The sequence below is a fragment of the Mustela lutreola genome, chromosome 5 (genome assembly GCF_030435805.1).
Source record: "Mustela lutreola isolate mMusLut2 chromosome 5, mMusLut2.pri, whole genome shotgun sequence".
Lineage (NCBI taxonomy): Eukaryota > Metazoa > Chordata > Mammalia > Carnivora > Mustelidae > Mustela > Mustela lutreola.
The window spans coordinates 36,819,907-36,835,478 of record NC_081294.1 but is presented as its reverse complement, the minus strand read 5'-3'; the positions used below and the strand labels follow the sequence as shown (position 1 = coordinate 36,835,478).

The window sequence follows — 15,572 nt, the reverse complement described above, 5'->3', positions numbered from 1 at the left end:
AAAACTTACAATGAATAACTTTAGTATCCAAAGAAAGAGAAATGATTTTGATGAACACGTGACTCTTGAAAGGAAAATGCTAAGAGCTGGTGTTATTCTCTATAAGCTTATTTGTGTTCTTTTAATATAAAAGAAACTTCAAAGTTTGTCTTCTTTCTCAGTAAGAAAAAAAAATAAGCAGAGGTATTAGATGAAAAAATATAAAAAATGCTGGTGTGGTATAAATAAATTTTAAAAATGTTCCACCGTAAGAAATAAAAAATATATACTGTTTGTTTAAATACTGAGGCCTTTCTTTTATGCATATAATCATTTGAATATAGAGTTAATCCACCTGGGGCATCTGTGTTCCCAGATAACATTATAAAAGAGTTGAATTCTAACTGAAGTGGAAATTATCTAAACAAATAGAAAAATTGTTTCTAAACATCTTCAATGAATGAATGGTGGTAAATTTGACTCATATCTTGGTTTATGTCCAGATTTACTGCTTACTGAATATTATTTTCTTCTTATTAAATGAACATAGAATCGGGGAGCCGTGCCATCTCTGCCTGATCACACATTTGGATGCATCAGTCTATAAATATGTACATTACATACTCTTGGGCAAAGCACTGCATCTAAGACCTAGTTGTTTTTGTATGAGAAAAAAATAACAAGAGAATAGGAAACGTCCCTCCCCAAAACATTTGAGTGTTCATACCACTAAGTAAATAGCACATGAGAATGTGCAAACAAACTTATTGCAAAGTACTGTATAGATTTAGATGTCTTTATAAAATGTTCTCAGTTCTAGTTTGGTAACCTAAAATGTTGGTATATAATACCAAATTTCCAATTAAAGAGTTTAATATAAAAATATCAGCACAGAACTGTTTTTTCAATCTGTTTATTGTGTGAGCAACCCAAACTTCAGTTTAAGTGCTGTTGCAATTTTATTACTAGATTCCATAACCCTACAATTGATAAATTTTATACCATTTTAGGTATTTAATGAGATAGTTAGAAATACTAAGAAAAAAATCAGTATTCAAAGGGTTACTTTTGTTTATAATAACAATAAATTATTTTATCATCTTCTTCAGTTCAAAATCCAGCTTTGAACCCGAGGAAGGCTTTCAAATCACGTTAATTAAATGGTGGTCCTTTAACCAGTAGCAGTTTGATTACCAATTACTCGAAGGATCTCTTTGTGAATGCCTCCTTCTTGTGTGTTAATATTCGCATCTCCAACTTGGCCATCTTCATAGCTAAAACACACACAAAAAAACGTAAGGCTTCTTTTTAAAAAGACAAAACACTCAAGAAAGCGCTTAAAACCCCCTCAGAAATGCCATTGGATACTTAAGATTTAGCCAAAGAGAATAAATGAGTAGTGAAGACGTTACTTCTCAGTTTATTTAATAAGGTGTTTGCATTAATAAACGCAGAAAAGCCTGCATGACTACACACACGATTATCCTACATCATGCCCTGATTTGCCCCTTCTTTCCTTCCTTTTTAATCTGAACTTTTTCATCCCCACATAAAGCATTGCCTGTGTCTTTGCCTGGTGGACATCTCCCACTCAGCTGTTCCATGAAGCCTCCCGTGGAAGAGCATGCCAGCTCCAGCTTTTGATTCCCTAGGTTCGAAGCTTGTGAGGCCCACTCCCACTTATCTCATTTGTTTATTTTCTGATCTACAACACCCTTAGAAATTACTTCACATTCTGCCGCTGCTCCTTCGGCCCGCCAGCCTTCTCATTATTATTCCTTTGTGATCAGTGCCGCCTTTTTTCCTTATCACTGGTAGCTCAATGTAGTCTGACTCTAGAAGATATTCTGATTTATGCCGGTACACACAAGAATGCAAGTGTGCTAAGCTATAGAAGTGGAAATATAACGTGAAAGGACAGCAATTACTAAGTCCCTTAGAGAGAAAGAAGTGCGTTTTAGGTGATCATTCATTTCCTCAAATAAACTTACTTGGGCAGTAAGAATTTTCCAGGAAAGAATTTTTAAACTTCTGTGATAAGATTCAGAAGAAGAATAGGTAATGAATTAATTTTACTTTGTACAAATGACTTCAAGACAGAAGCTTTCGAGAAGCAGTAATTACTTCAAAATAGATAACCAGGCTTGTAAGCAGCCTCAAAGATTTATGAACACCACTGTCTTTTCCTCACTACATAAAAATTCTCCTGAAATAGCACAATACAGGAAAATGGAAGAGATGATGTACAGCAATGAGAACTCAGGTCCTTACATAATCCACTGCTCAAACACCCAGTGATAACTGAATCCATATCACATTTAAACTCTAAGAACTGACTTATGGTTGCCTATCAACTTGGTTAATTCTATCCATACAAGTATGTCCACACGCATGCATGTACGCACACATGTGTGGATATAAGACACTCAATGGTGAAACGTTACTGTGAAGAAAAGAAAGGGCCCACTTAGAATGATTCTCCCCGGAGATTAAACTGTAAGTGCTCTATTAATTAAATGGAGAACGTTTAAGTGACATGCTTTAAGCACTGTCCAAATCTAATTTGGTGCTTTGTGGCAAACTGTGTAAAAGTTACATTTTATTGGGCAAGTAAAATATGTTACATCCCGGCTACCCATGGGTCAAAGGGCACACTAAGGCATCCACAGCACTGAGCCAAGGCTGGGGAGGCAACCTGGCTTGCAGACTCATCCCGAGGGACATAGTGGTATTTACGGAGCCAATCCAGCTAGTTCCTCAAGGATCTGGATTTGGGAAAGGAAAAGACACTGCCAAAAAGAGGATGGAGACACTAAGAACACCAGACTGCAGTTACACTTACACCAGTCCACACGGCTCGCTCCTCATCTTCCTAATATGCATTTATGTTTACTCTGTCTCTATAGCATCTGTGTCCTCTGGACACAAAGTTGAGTTGAGTAAGATATTCTTGGCTTAACTGATACCCAGCCTACGTACTACCAGCTCTACTCGTTCAATTTAAAGCTGACCTTCGAGATTTGTCTGCAGTACAATCTAACTGCTTTTCCTCAACCCACTGCAGTCATTCTTCCCATCCTCCCACTCTGCTGGAAGTCCGGACTATGGCTACCCAGGGCCTCTTAGATGAGGAATTCGGATTCTACCCGCTACGTCTGCAGTACGTGATACAGCTGACTGCTCTTTTTCCTGAAGCTACATTATCTCTTCACTCCCTAGTTGGCCCTTTGATTATTAATTCTCAGTCACCTTCACCGCTCCTCTTCCCTAGCCTCCCATTTCAATGCTGGCTTTATCCACAATTCACTCTCAGTGTTTTCTCTTTTCATGATATGCAAACTCTCAATTATTTCAGTCTCTCCCGCTGCTTTAATGATCACCCACATGCTGATTCCTAAACTATATCTCTCATCCTTACATCTTTCCCTAACTATAATTTTCCCATAGGGGGACGCCTGGGTGGCTCAGTTGGTTAAGCAGCTGCCTTCAGCCCAGGTCATGATCCCAGCGTCCTGGGATCGAGTCCCACATCGGGCTCCTTGCTTGGCAGGGAGCCTGCTTCTCCCTCTGCCTCTACCTGCCACTCTGTCTGCCTGTGCTCACTCTCGCTCCTCTCTCTCTCTGATAAATAAATAAAAAATCTTAAAAAAATAAAAAATAAATTTTCCCATAGAAATCACAAATCTAGTATATTCAAAACTGAACTTAATTTTTTATCCCAAGACTGCTTTTTTTTTTTTTTTAACTCTAACAAAATCTCAATTTGGAGTACCATCACCTACTCTGTCTCTCAACAAGAGAACTTCAGTCATTCTTGGCTCTTCCATGTGCCTAAATCCAATAAATCACGAAGTCATCTTCCCCTCTCTTTTCCTAATTACTCCCAGTTGCACCTTCTCTCCGTTTGATGACATTACCTTCATCTAGGGCTCCATTACCATTCATTTAAATAAGTGATTTTCAAGTTGCAGGTTATGTACAATTAGCAGGATCTGAAACTAAGAGTGTCCGGGCTAGCATTTTTCAATGAAATTAGAATAGAATAGGACACAAAATACTGAACGCACCCTGCGAAGTAAGCCTTGTTTTTTCCAAAGTCACAATGTCAAACACGTTTTCTCCTGGAGTGGGAAAACACTGACCTAGATGATTGTAAGAACATTATAACTGATCTCTCAGTCTCCATATCGAGCCCCATGATCCCCCTTAGAAGACTTTCCTGCCCTGCTAGAAAACAGATACAAATAGGATAAAATAGGACACAAATGGCCTCCACTTCACTTGCAGGACAAAAATCCAATGGCTCTGTCATGGCACCCCAGGGTCCCTCATAACCCAAACCTAAAAATCCTCTCCAGTCATGTCCCACCTCCCTAACACCCTATTTCCATTGTAAGGGCCTATTCAGCCAGAGGGGCCTCACCCCAGTTGAACTGCCATTTTGTTGTAAAACTTAAATTGACTCTTCCTCGCCCCCCACCCCCCCGCCCCCGGAACTTACTTAAAAACAAGTCCTGGAAACCAGTCCCAGGTAACAAAGTCCAAGTAAAAAGGGTGGGTCAGGCCAAGTCGAGGTATTCAATCAGTGGGGACGCATACTGTCTCCTAGCTACCAAGGAGTATGGGCCCCACCCTTTGGGCACCTTTTGGGCGCCAATTCTGAGCAAGGTGACAGGCTGGTTCAAATGTTTACTAGGGTAAATTGTAATTCAGTTGGTCACCTAGCACGACTATGGTCACCTAGCACGTCTTTCTCTGTACTTCATTGGCCACCTGTGCGTGGCCAGGCCCAACCACGTGGCCTTTGCTCTATAAAAGCTAGTCCGTGAAACAGAGAAAGGTCATCCTCTCTGTAAGGTGCGGCCCCAACTGTTCTGTTTGACGGTCGGTTTGATTCTTGATGCTAGCGCGAAATAAAGTTTTGCTTGACTTTCGCTTTGTATCAGTCTCACTCCTTTAATCACGTACCCATTACTGGGAGACCCAACACCATCAAATGGAAGAGTTTGCTATCCCTAAATACTACATGCTCACTGACTTCTGAAAAGCATTTGCAGTGAATGGAGAGAAGATGAGAATCACATTCTTTAAATAAACAATAATAACTTAGGACAGAACGAACCTGGGGGCAAAAGCAAGCAGAGACTAGAGAGCAAGAGCAAGAGATTGAGATGGAGATCAAAAGCATTAAGAAAAATGCTTAGTCTTCCATTGTCTATGACGCCCACAGGGAAGCACAGCAGTTGTGGGTTGGAAGGGTAAAAGTGGCCACAGGCATTGAGGTGTCTTAAACAATGCTGTATATATCATAATACAGGAAAGGCAAACTACCATTTGATGGGGTGAACTGGCAGCCGTCTAGATACATGCGTTGCTAGTGGCATTAGGGCATATGCTATAATATGGCACACAGAATGCTTTACAGCTATTAATTAGTATTCCAGACACACACTCAACTGCTAATTTAACAGTAAAGTTCATTTATGTCCAGAAAGCAACTAGATTAAAAAAGAAGAAATGGAGCAAGACTGGTATCAATAGGGAAACGAAAAACTTGACTGGGGTTTTCTGGAGAAGGAAAAAAGAAACCATCTAAAAGGAAACATACTTTATATGTACGAGATAGTTCCCAGGGGCATTAAAAGATTACTAAAATTTTAATTAAAAAAAAAAAACCAATTTGCTTAAAAAGGTATGAGAAAGAAATAAAGAGAACAGAGGGAATTTAGCTGCCTGGAACTCTCCAGGTTGAGTTAAGTTAGGAAATTTCCTGGATGAAGACTTTTGAATGCATTCACAAGTTATATTCCCAAACTCACGCAGCAGCTTTGTGACAGCTTTAAAGAATGGTACACGTCAATTTGTTTTCAGACTCCCTAAATCTGGAACCCGGAAATGACTGCATTGTTTTTCATTAGCAACAAAGAGGAGAAATTCACTGCAAACGGAATGCTATCCAGCACTTCTCCAAAGTTCCTTAAGGTATCTGATGCTCTAAGAGCATTATCTACATCATCGCCCATGTACAATTTCTTCATTATGTTGGAACATTCAGTCTTTGTCACTGCTCTCCTATACTATGTGTTAAGTGTTTTGGGGAACAGAATTTGCATTGTACTAGAGGAGATAATAGAGTTATGCAAATAACTCTAAGACCGGCAGGAAGGACGAGCAATTTTAGGACGAGCAAGGACGAGTAAAACTTAAAGACAGACATCGTGTCTGATTGGGATGTCAGGAAAGACCCCACGGAAAAGACCATGAAATTGAGCCTTGGGAGACTAGCTAAGGCTGAGCTGGCAGGTGGGCCTATCCTTTGGACGGACTGAGCAAAGCACAGTGGTGGGAAAAACACTTCCACGTTGTTTTCAAGAAAGACCTTAGATAATAATTTTATTCCATCAATGGTCTGTACGGGTCATTGAAGTAAGATAAAATGGGCTCTTTGTTGGAGAATGTCATGTCTTCATTTGTTAAAAACTATCAGAATTTATGAACAAGATATAATCAAGACTCTGCTTTAGGAATATTAGTGGGATATAAATAGAATGATCTTTAAAAATTTTATAGAAATGTAGGCTATACACTAAAAGATTAAATATAGTTAACTCCAAGTGGGATATTATGGGTGACTTTCTTCTTTTTTGCTTACCTTTGATTTTAGTTTCTATAAATGAACAGTTATCACTAGTGTAATAATGTTAATGTTTAATAAATTTGGCAGTGTACAAGACAGATTGGGGCAATAACAAAATTGGAAGCCTAGAGAAAAACTAGTAATCTTTTGGTGGACTCTGGGGTAGAGAATGATATATCTGTGGAAACAAAGGTATTGAAAGGAGAAAACTGTGTAAAGATATGCATGGGGGCTGATGACTATAGTGTCAAGGAAAAAGACATTAAAAACTAAAGCTCAGGATTGCAAGTGTCTTTGAGTAAAATCACTGCGTAGACTGGGGAAGCCAAGAACTTGACCTGGGGATTTAGCAATGGGTTTTAGCAATGATTTTAGCAATGGGATTTAGCAATGGGATTTTAGCAATGGGATTTAGCAATGATTTTAAGGTATGAGCAGACTTTTTGAGGGGAAATACCTAGCGAGCAGTTAGGTGTGGGTATTTCCTTCATTCCTACTTCTCTGCCAAGCACTGTGCTAGGCACACAAAGATAAATGAGCCATACAATCCCCAACCTCAATATGTATGCGGGATAATGGAAAAGATCGTACATAAGAACAACTCAGTGATAAAAACAAAGCCCATGGCATCCGCACAATAACACCAAGGAGTAGCACGAGTGAGGGAAAGTTTCCGGGAGGAGGGAAGGCATATGCTAATATTTAAAAGAGCGGGAATCAGATAAAGTAGTGTGAGGTGAGAGAGAATCCAAGGTTACTGGAGAAAGGAAAGAGGAAAAGCATAAGCATTGTGGGAATCACAGCATACAGTTTAGGTTGTGAAGCCTAATACCTAAGCTGAGAAATCATGGGTAATAAAAACCAGGGCCCTGGGTGGGGGGGGAGGAGGTGTGAGGCCGTGAGAGAGGAGGGAAGGCGGGGAGGGGCTATATCCTTGATCTTCTAACACAGCTATGCTGAAGGAAGAACAAACGGCTGGGAAGTGAGTTGGTTTCCTTTGTGAAGGAGACTGGACTTCATCTTACAAGAAGCAAGCAGCTTCTCAAGAGTTTTACTCAGGAGAGTGATGTGGCAGTTTCAATCTTGGAAAGGGATCTGGGTTGCAGACAGAGAAATTGGATTTATTATAGGCTGGGGATAAAGCAAAGTTCCGGATCGTATCAGCTTGATGTCACACAGCTAATGCCACACAGCTTCACCGAGCCGTGACCGAATGGTTTGTCTTCCAACTTTATAAATAAATTGTCTGTCTCCTCACTATGTTACCATTCAAACACTGTTGTGGTGGTGTTTTTTTTTTTTTTTTTTTGCAAATTCATGATGAAAGTCCTCTTTCTTTTCACTGAATGGCCATGATACAGTTCTTATTTTACGAATTTTTCTTGTATCTGCCTCTTTAGATAGATTTCAAACTTTCACCAAAAAACAAAACAAAACAAAACAAAACTATACATAAGCTAAAATCTTTCTCTTTTCAGCTTTGTCTTTGTTCATGCATTAGAAATCTACTGACAAGGAACCGTGCATCAGGAACCAGGGGAGGTGCTGCAGGGCATCAGGAGAGTAAACAAAGGCAAGAGTAGGAGTCAGCCCTTTCTGACACGGAAAATTCGGATACAACGAAAAAATTGACTTTTAAATCGGAAGTTTTGCAGTGTAATAATACCTAGAATTGGCTAGAATCTGTTTACAACATCTGAATTATTACATTTTGCCTAAAGCATTAAAATTTGATTAATTCATTTTGAAATTATTAAACAAAACTTTTCGAATTTCTTTCTTTAAGTGATATCTTCCCTTAAATTTTACTTTCAATTTTTTGATACAGTAGTCTGTTCCCTAAAATATCCCCCCAATTCTTCTCTGATTCTGTGTCGTTGTTCACTTGTTAGAGAGAGTATGATGAGGATATTAAACACCTATCTTATTATCTCCATTCTAGAAATCAGATTAGCATGGAAACTATTTTGATTTTTTGTAGTTTCACTTAATAATAGATTTAAAAAGGAAGCTCCCAATAATTTATATTCTAGTCATCAGGCCAAACTTCTAACATAAGGAATTAGATAATGTTAATTTAAAAAGATCAGAATAAAATGAGAATAAGAAAATAAGATTTTCTGCCTGATAACAGTATATTTGTGATAACTCACTTCTTTCTCAACAATTTATCTTTTCCTAGATGTTACCACTCACTGGGAAGGCACATTACTCATAGAACTCTGTGATTTTTATCTTTTATAAAGAAGCTGATGATTGTAATTAAAATGTACATTAATTAGTGAATGGATTCTCCTTCTGATGTGTTTGAATCTTATCAATTTTCTTAATTAGTCTCTTTTCTCCTGAGGGTGCAGAGAAATAGGATGAAATCTCTTCTGTATTTATGAAAGAAATGAAAACAATTACCTTAACAGATTTTTTTTTTCTTTACAATACTGGAAACCATCTAAGTATACTGGAAGAATTTTATTCTCTTTTCTTCAGATGGTCTTTCCTCATTTTTTTTCTTCTAATAAATAGGGAAATCCATCTCTCCAGACATACACATGACACATATATTCCTAAAAATTTATTTTACATATGATTTATGTAAAATTTCAAAGAAATAATGTTAGAATGCCTACTGCCTAAAGTTGCTTATTTAGCTTAATGAATTTGAACTTTAGCAAGATACTAAGAGGAGTAAATTAACTGATTAACATCAGGCTAAGGAACAGGTTTTGGAGTTACTTTTCCATCTAAATCATACGGTCACTCAATCAAACAAATTTGTGACTGGATAGGTCTTTTGGAAGGCCAATATTCTAACAGGAGGTAACAGTCATGATGGTCAAGAAAGAAGGTGGGGGGAATTTAATGAGTCCCCCTTTTTTTTTTTAAGATTTTTATTTCTTTATTTGAGAGAGAACATGAGAACACAGAGGGAGAGGGAGAAGCAGACTTCCCGATGGGCAAGGAGCCCGATGTGGGGCTTGATCCCAGGACCCTGAGTTCATGATCTGAGCTGAACACAGACGCTTAACTGACTGAGCCACCCAGGTACTCCTAGTGAGTGCCTTTCGTTGAAGACCTGCACTGTGCTAACTTTGTCCTCATAAGAATCTTAAAATCGCATATAGCTAGCTTCCCCAGGAAGCTCCAGACCCACATGGCACCCTTCTCTACCTTGCCTTCTGACAAAGGAGGTTGCTCTGTAACTCTTATAATAAGCTCACTTGCCCTCTACTCTTGGGCAGGGTTTAAGCAATGGGGAGTCTGAGCAAGACAGTGGCGGTGGGGCAAAGTCCAGGTTTCCCTTGGTTCCAGGCCCATAAGGGCACGTTGGTCTATGTAAGTCCCTCAGCTGAAGGCTCCAGCTCTTTTCGAAGCTACTGAACTAGAAAAGGTTCTCCTACTGGGTTCTGAGAACTGTTTCTTGTCCTTGCCCTTGTCCTTTTGGCCCTGGGGATGCAGAGCACTGCTTGTGCTACTAGATCCAGGTTACTACACTAGACCATGGTGCCCCTATAAACCACACCTTTTTAAACAATCTACTTGTGGGTAATAGAAATTGTGTTTTTCATGGGCCACAGATTTCCTGTTGGGATTCTGCCTGGTACGGGAGACACAGCATGCTACTCTCTCTACCGATGATGCTTTATTGTATCTACTAATGAAGGTCAGAGAGGTCCTACCAAATGGCTAAGGTCACCTAACTGGTCAGCCTGGACACAAACTGTCCAACCAAAGCAGACTCTGTCCACCATACTCACGGCTGCCTTGCCATGAAGAAAGACATCTACAGATAATATATATGTCACAATATGGAATGTATGTATGAATATGTATCAGAAGTACAGATGATACATAAATGCATAATACGTAAAACAGTATCACAAGAAAGTCACAGTTTTCATACTATCCCAAAGAAAACCAGACAGTTCATAAAATTTGCATCGTGAACAGTCTGCCAATAAGCCAACAGATCAAATGCTGCAGGCACAGCGTGCTACAGATAACACTATATAAGCAATCTTGAGACAGTCATTTTGACATGGCTTATAAAACAGGCCTGTGTTTTTTTTTCCATCTTCTCTTTCAAAGACTATATAAAAGTATAAAACGGATATACTCCATTCTTCCCAAAGGTCTTTCTGGCGATAGGACCGTGGGTAAGGAAGAAATAGACAGGGAAAGGGTTGGGAGTCAAGCAAGGGTGGGTGAAAATCAGGTCTACTGCACTCATTATTTATTTGGAGATGAAAAAATAATGCTATTATACACTCATGCAGGTCTTATGATATAGCTGTATCAAAAAATCCACATCAATATGTCTTGCATTGTCAGCCAATGTTACATGAAGTGCAGATCATCAACCTTTTAAAAAATATTTTATTTATTTGAGAGAAAATGCACATGAAGCAGGGCAGGGGGCAGAGTGAGAGAGAGAAGTGCACTCCCCGCTGAGCAGGGAGCCCAATGTGGGAACCAATCCCAGGACCCTGAGATCATGACCTGAGGCACTGAGCCACCCAGGCGACCCATATCATCAACTTTTTGTTCTCATTACTATTTTCTTAGTTCCTAGTTATAATACTTTTTAAATCCATAAACAACTAAAGACATATGTATATGTGTGCATGTGTGTACATGTTACATCCATCTATAGGTATATGTCTGTCTACACATACATACACATGCATATATATATATGCACACATAGATCGCTAAAGAGACAAAGTTTTTCTTCACTTCTAAGTTAACAGCCTTTAAATAACCCTCTGTTTTTTACAGCTCATTAAAATAAAACAGAAACATTCAGATGATGAGAAACTATCTGTCTGGTACTTATTGGCAGCTAAAGTGACCAAATAATAATGTAGTCACTATCTCATTCATGGAGAAGACAGTAACATACAGATTTGAACCTTTACACTTACACAAAAAAGAATCGTGTGCAGACATGATCAGTATTTGGGACGACCCATATCTCTCCATGTTTGTGCAGGTCAGGTGAGGTGATGACTGTAAATGGAAGATAAAATTAAAGAATGATTTTATTCTAAGTTACTCTATCCCTCCTCTTAGAAATCTAAAAGCACAAAGTACATGCACAAACACACACGAAAAATGTTTAACCTTATAAGCTATCAAAAGTGTAAGTAAATACAATGAAATGTCGTGTGGCAATTTTATGTTTTAAACACCATCAGTGTAACAACAGGAAGGGAATCACTTGTATAGTATCAAAAGCAAACAGTTCCTGTCTTGGGGACTATGTAGAAAGCAACTTCATGTTCTATATTAACTATCAAGGGTTGACTATGTAAAAGACAGTTAATGGTGCCTACTGAACTCCCAGCACCAGTTTTTTTTAGTCAAGGTTAGATTTTATGGCAAGAACAAGAAAAAGTATACGATCTTGCAAATCACCTATCAATCTGTCTACCGCAAGTTCAGAATAGAGGAATAATGTCAGTGTAGAAGCAGAAAGACCTATTGGGTTCTCTTCTTAGTGCTTGCTTCATCTTTCACATTTTTCACAGTATTATCATTCAAAAACCAACTTAAAGAGGAAGGTGGCATATTCACAAAAGAGATTAGCAATACTTGATCAGAAAAATATAATTACCATTCTGAGATACCTGCCAAGAATAAAATAAAGCACTGTCTGAATTCCTGCCAATTCTGCTTTGTTTTTCACCTTTATGATCTCTATTGTAACTGTTTTCCATCTGTGCCCTTAGAAAAGGTCACAAGGAATAATGCAATGCTTTCACTAACCCATTTCGAGCATTCTGGAAATATAGTCAAATTCTTAAACACAGATAATATAAAGAATTAACACTATGAGGTTTGTGAAACTTTCAACTTACCTTCACATAAGGCTATGCATTTTAAGTTACGGCTTTGCAGGAATTGGGACTGCTGCCCTTTTTTCTGTGACTAAATTCCAAAAGAATTTAAAAATCAGAGTGAAAATAGGGCAGTTGCTCAAGTGAGAAAAGAACTAATCATCATTAAAAAATAATAGCCACTAAGATAGCTTCAGATTTAAAAAAAAAAAAAAAGGCCTATCTAGACTAGCAGTAATATCCTTGAATTCCTTCTTAATGTCAAGCTATATTTGTTGTATCATTTAATTTCTGTACATAGTCATTATTAAATCAGTCTCAAGATAAGTGAACTAAAAATGCTCAATTAAAGTTTAACAGCCTCACATCATAGAATTAGAACTCAAATTTATTTTTACTGGAAGCCTGGCATCCTCATTTCAAGGGAAACAAAATTAAAATTGCAAACTCTACAATCAGTTATTCCAGATCATCTAACTTACTCAAAACCAGACCATTTTTACAGCATCATTAACTAAGCTGCAGAAGTTTCAGGAAAATCTCATGGAGAAAATCTGTAGTTTTGTTTTTGTTTTTAGATATAGAGTTAGTTGTAGTTCCCCACGCCCAGTTCAAAATCACATTATTCATTAAGCAGATTTCTCACTTGTCCAGAATGGCTGGTTCCACTGAAATAACAAGGGATTTATGCTTGGTCTTTCTCTGTCTGGAATGTTCTTTCTCCCATATGGCTCATGTACTCACTGCCCATAGGCTTCCACATAATCACTTCGGATGATTCTACATACAGCATTCTACAGCCCTTTTCCCTGACTTTTCTCCATTTTTCTCTACCATCTAGCATTCATCCTCTCTAGACATATATTCAATTTATCCATAGCCATCAATAGGATGTAGGCTCCCAAGAAATTCCTCTTGTTTTTGGTTCTATTTTTGATTTGTCACTACAGTCCACTGCCTAGGAATCTCTCCTATTGTGATGGGAGCTTAATAAATACTTGCTGAATATTTACTGCATAAAGGTGTTTTGATTATCACATTTCAGGGTCGGTTTTATGGCTTTGTGGGTAACGGCCATGCAAGATAATTCTGCAGACTTAAGAAGCCCGAGTGCTTATGGAAGCCCTGCTGGCTAAGGAAGCGGGAGCTCACTCAGCACATCAGCCCCTCGAGCGGCTACAACACCTGTGATGCACTGCTGCTTTTACTGCTGGATGCCGGCTCGTCTTTGGTTGTCACCTTCTGCTTCTTGTTCATCCCTGAAAAACACCAGCAGAATCGTAACTGAGGGACAAAGCTGGGTGATACCTTAAAATACAATCCACTGGCATCGCAAAGTTCTACCGGAGGTGAAGACATTTGCATTGGCCACAGACGACTACGCTTGGGCTCTGGAAGGAGCAGCGGCTTTGACCTGGAAAGTCAAGTGGGTTTCGGAAGGTCCTGAGAGTGTGAGAATGCAGACAAGCCAGCTTGGTTTTCTTTGGAAAACAGGGATAGGAAACTCTCTTGCACAAAACTGATACATTTAGAAAACTCTTAAAATTTGCTTTTACAGGGCTGGTAGAGCTTAAACTTTCATTTTACTATCTGGTTAGGAGAAGGAGAAGGTGAGGAGAAGGTCAGAAAAATACATTTACGCTGAAGCTTCATGAATTGTTGATCTGTATTTAATTCTGTGTAGAATTTACTGTATCATCTAATAAAGGAAAAATTACACAAGTTCCTTTGTCTATGGTACTCAAGTTTTAGCTTACTCTGTTAATGCCATGACTTTTTACTGTGATGGATTTTAGACAAATAGAAGTAAGATTCCTATTTGTTTTAGAAGAGATCGGTATTTTTCTATACTTTATTTGGAAATGCTCATCTACTGTCCAGAAATTGAGAAGTAGGTTGATTTTCTATTGTTGTTGCTGTTTCAATAAAGATTTGATGAGAAAGAATAAACTGCAAATGGTATGAATGTAACTCTTTCCAAGTCAGAAATATACCCACAAAGTTGCAGAGGTCGAGAGGATCAAGCTGAGAACAAGGCCTAGGGTTTCAGCCATGTGGTTCTGGAAGAAAGGTAAAGCCTGTTATCCTCAGGGGGACTGTGCTGCTCTCCACCCCCTACACTTGCAGCCTGAAAGGCAACTACGGAAAGCCACTTCAAAGTATGTGATGACTTGGTATGTTTTTCCTTATCAATGCTGAGGATGTATTTTCTTTTTTTCTTTTAAAAGATTTTATTTATTTATTTGACAGAGAGAGATCACAAGTAGGCAGAGAGGCAGGCAAAGAGAGAGGAAGAAGCAGGCTCCTTGCTAAGTAGAGAGCCTGATGTGGGACTCGATCCCAGAACCCTGGGATCATGACCTGAGCCGAAGGCAGAGGCTTAAACCACTGAGCCACCCAGGTGCCCCAAGGATGTATTTTCTTGAACTGGTTTTATTTTAGTTTTTCTATTGTGTTACGTTTTAATGAGATTTAGAAACTGATTCATGCTGATTTTAGTTTGTTTTTTCCTTTGAATTATATCATTCTATTTCCTTTATTATCTTATTCTTCCTGGTGTTTCTCTTTTCTTTCTTTCTTTTTTTAAAAGATTTTATTTATTTGTCAGAGAAAGAGAGCACAAGCAGGGAAAAGGGCAGGCAGAGGGAGAAGCAGGCTCCTGGCTGAGCAAGGAGCCCAATGCCAGACTCAATCCCCAAATCCGAGGATCATGACCTGAGCCAAAGGCAGACACTTAACTGATTCATCTAAACATCCCTGGTGTTTATTTCCTGTGTTATTTTGGTATATTGTATTTTCAAAGATTGTTGCAACAATATTTCTTAAGCCATAGGCTCTTCTACAATGGGATTTTGTCACTCTTTCCTTCGGGAATGAAGCCTAATTACCCAACCCTCAAAGATGCAGGGGCCTGTGACTGCTCTGACCTATGACAAATGTGGGAAGTGCTACTATGTGACTTCTGAAGCTGGTCAAAAAAGGCCTACAAAGTCCACTTAGTGTTCCTAGGACATGTGTTCTGGAAAAGTTTGGGGTAGAACCCTGAGAAACAACTTGCTGTGGTTGAAAGAGCATGAACTTAGGCAGAATTATACTGGCCTGGTTAACATTTACCTGGT

At 38.8% G+C, this 15,572-nt stretch overlaps 1 protein-coding gene across 4 annotated transcripts in view; it reads right to left on the bottom strand.

Annotated features, from left to right (window-relative positions):
- Positions 1-876: 876 nt before the first annotated feature.
- The window catches only part of PARP8 (poly(ADP-ribose) polymerase family member 8), a 178,754-nt gene continuing 164,058 nt past the window's right edge, over positions 877-15,572 (bottom strand). For all 4 annotated transcript variants that reach the window (XM_059173947.1, XM_059173948.1, XM_059173946.1 and 1 more), the window contains 4 exons: positions 13,639-13,712; positions 12,475-12,544; positions 11,539-11,623; positions 877-1,253 (listed from right to left, as the gene is read on the bottom strand). In XM_059173947.1, the coding sequence (XP_059029930.1) occupies positions 1,151-1,253; positions 11,539-11,623; positions 12,475-12,544; positions 13,639-13,712 (332 nt within the window). In that variant the 3' untranslated portion in view covers positions 877-1,150. The remainder of the gene's footprint in view (positions 1,254-11,538; positions 11,624-12,474; positions 12,545-13,638; positions 13,713-15,572) is intronic.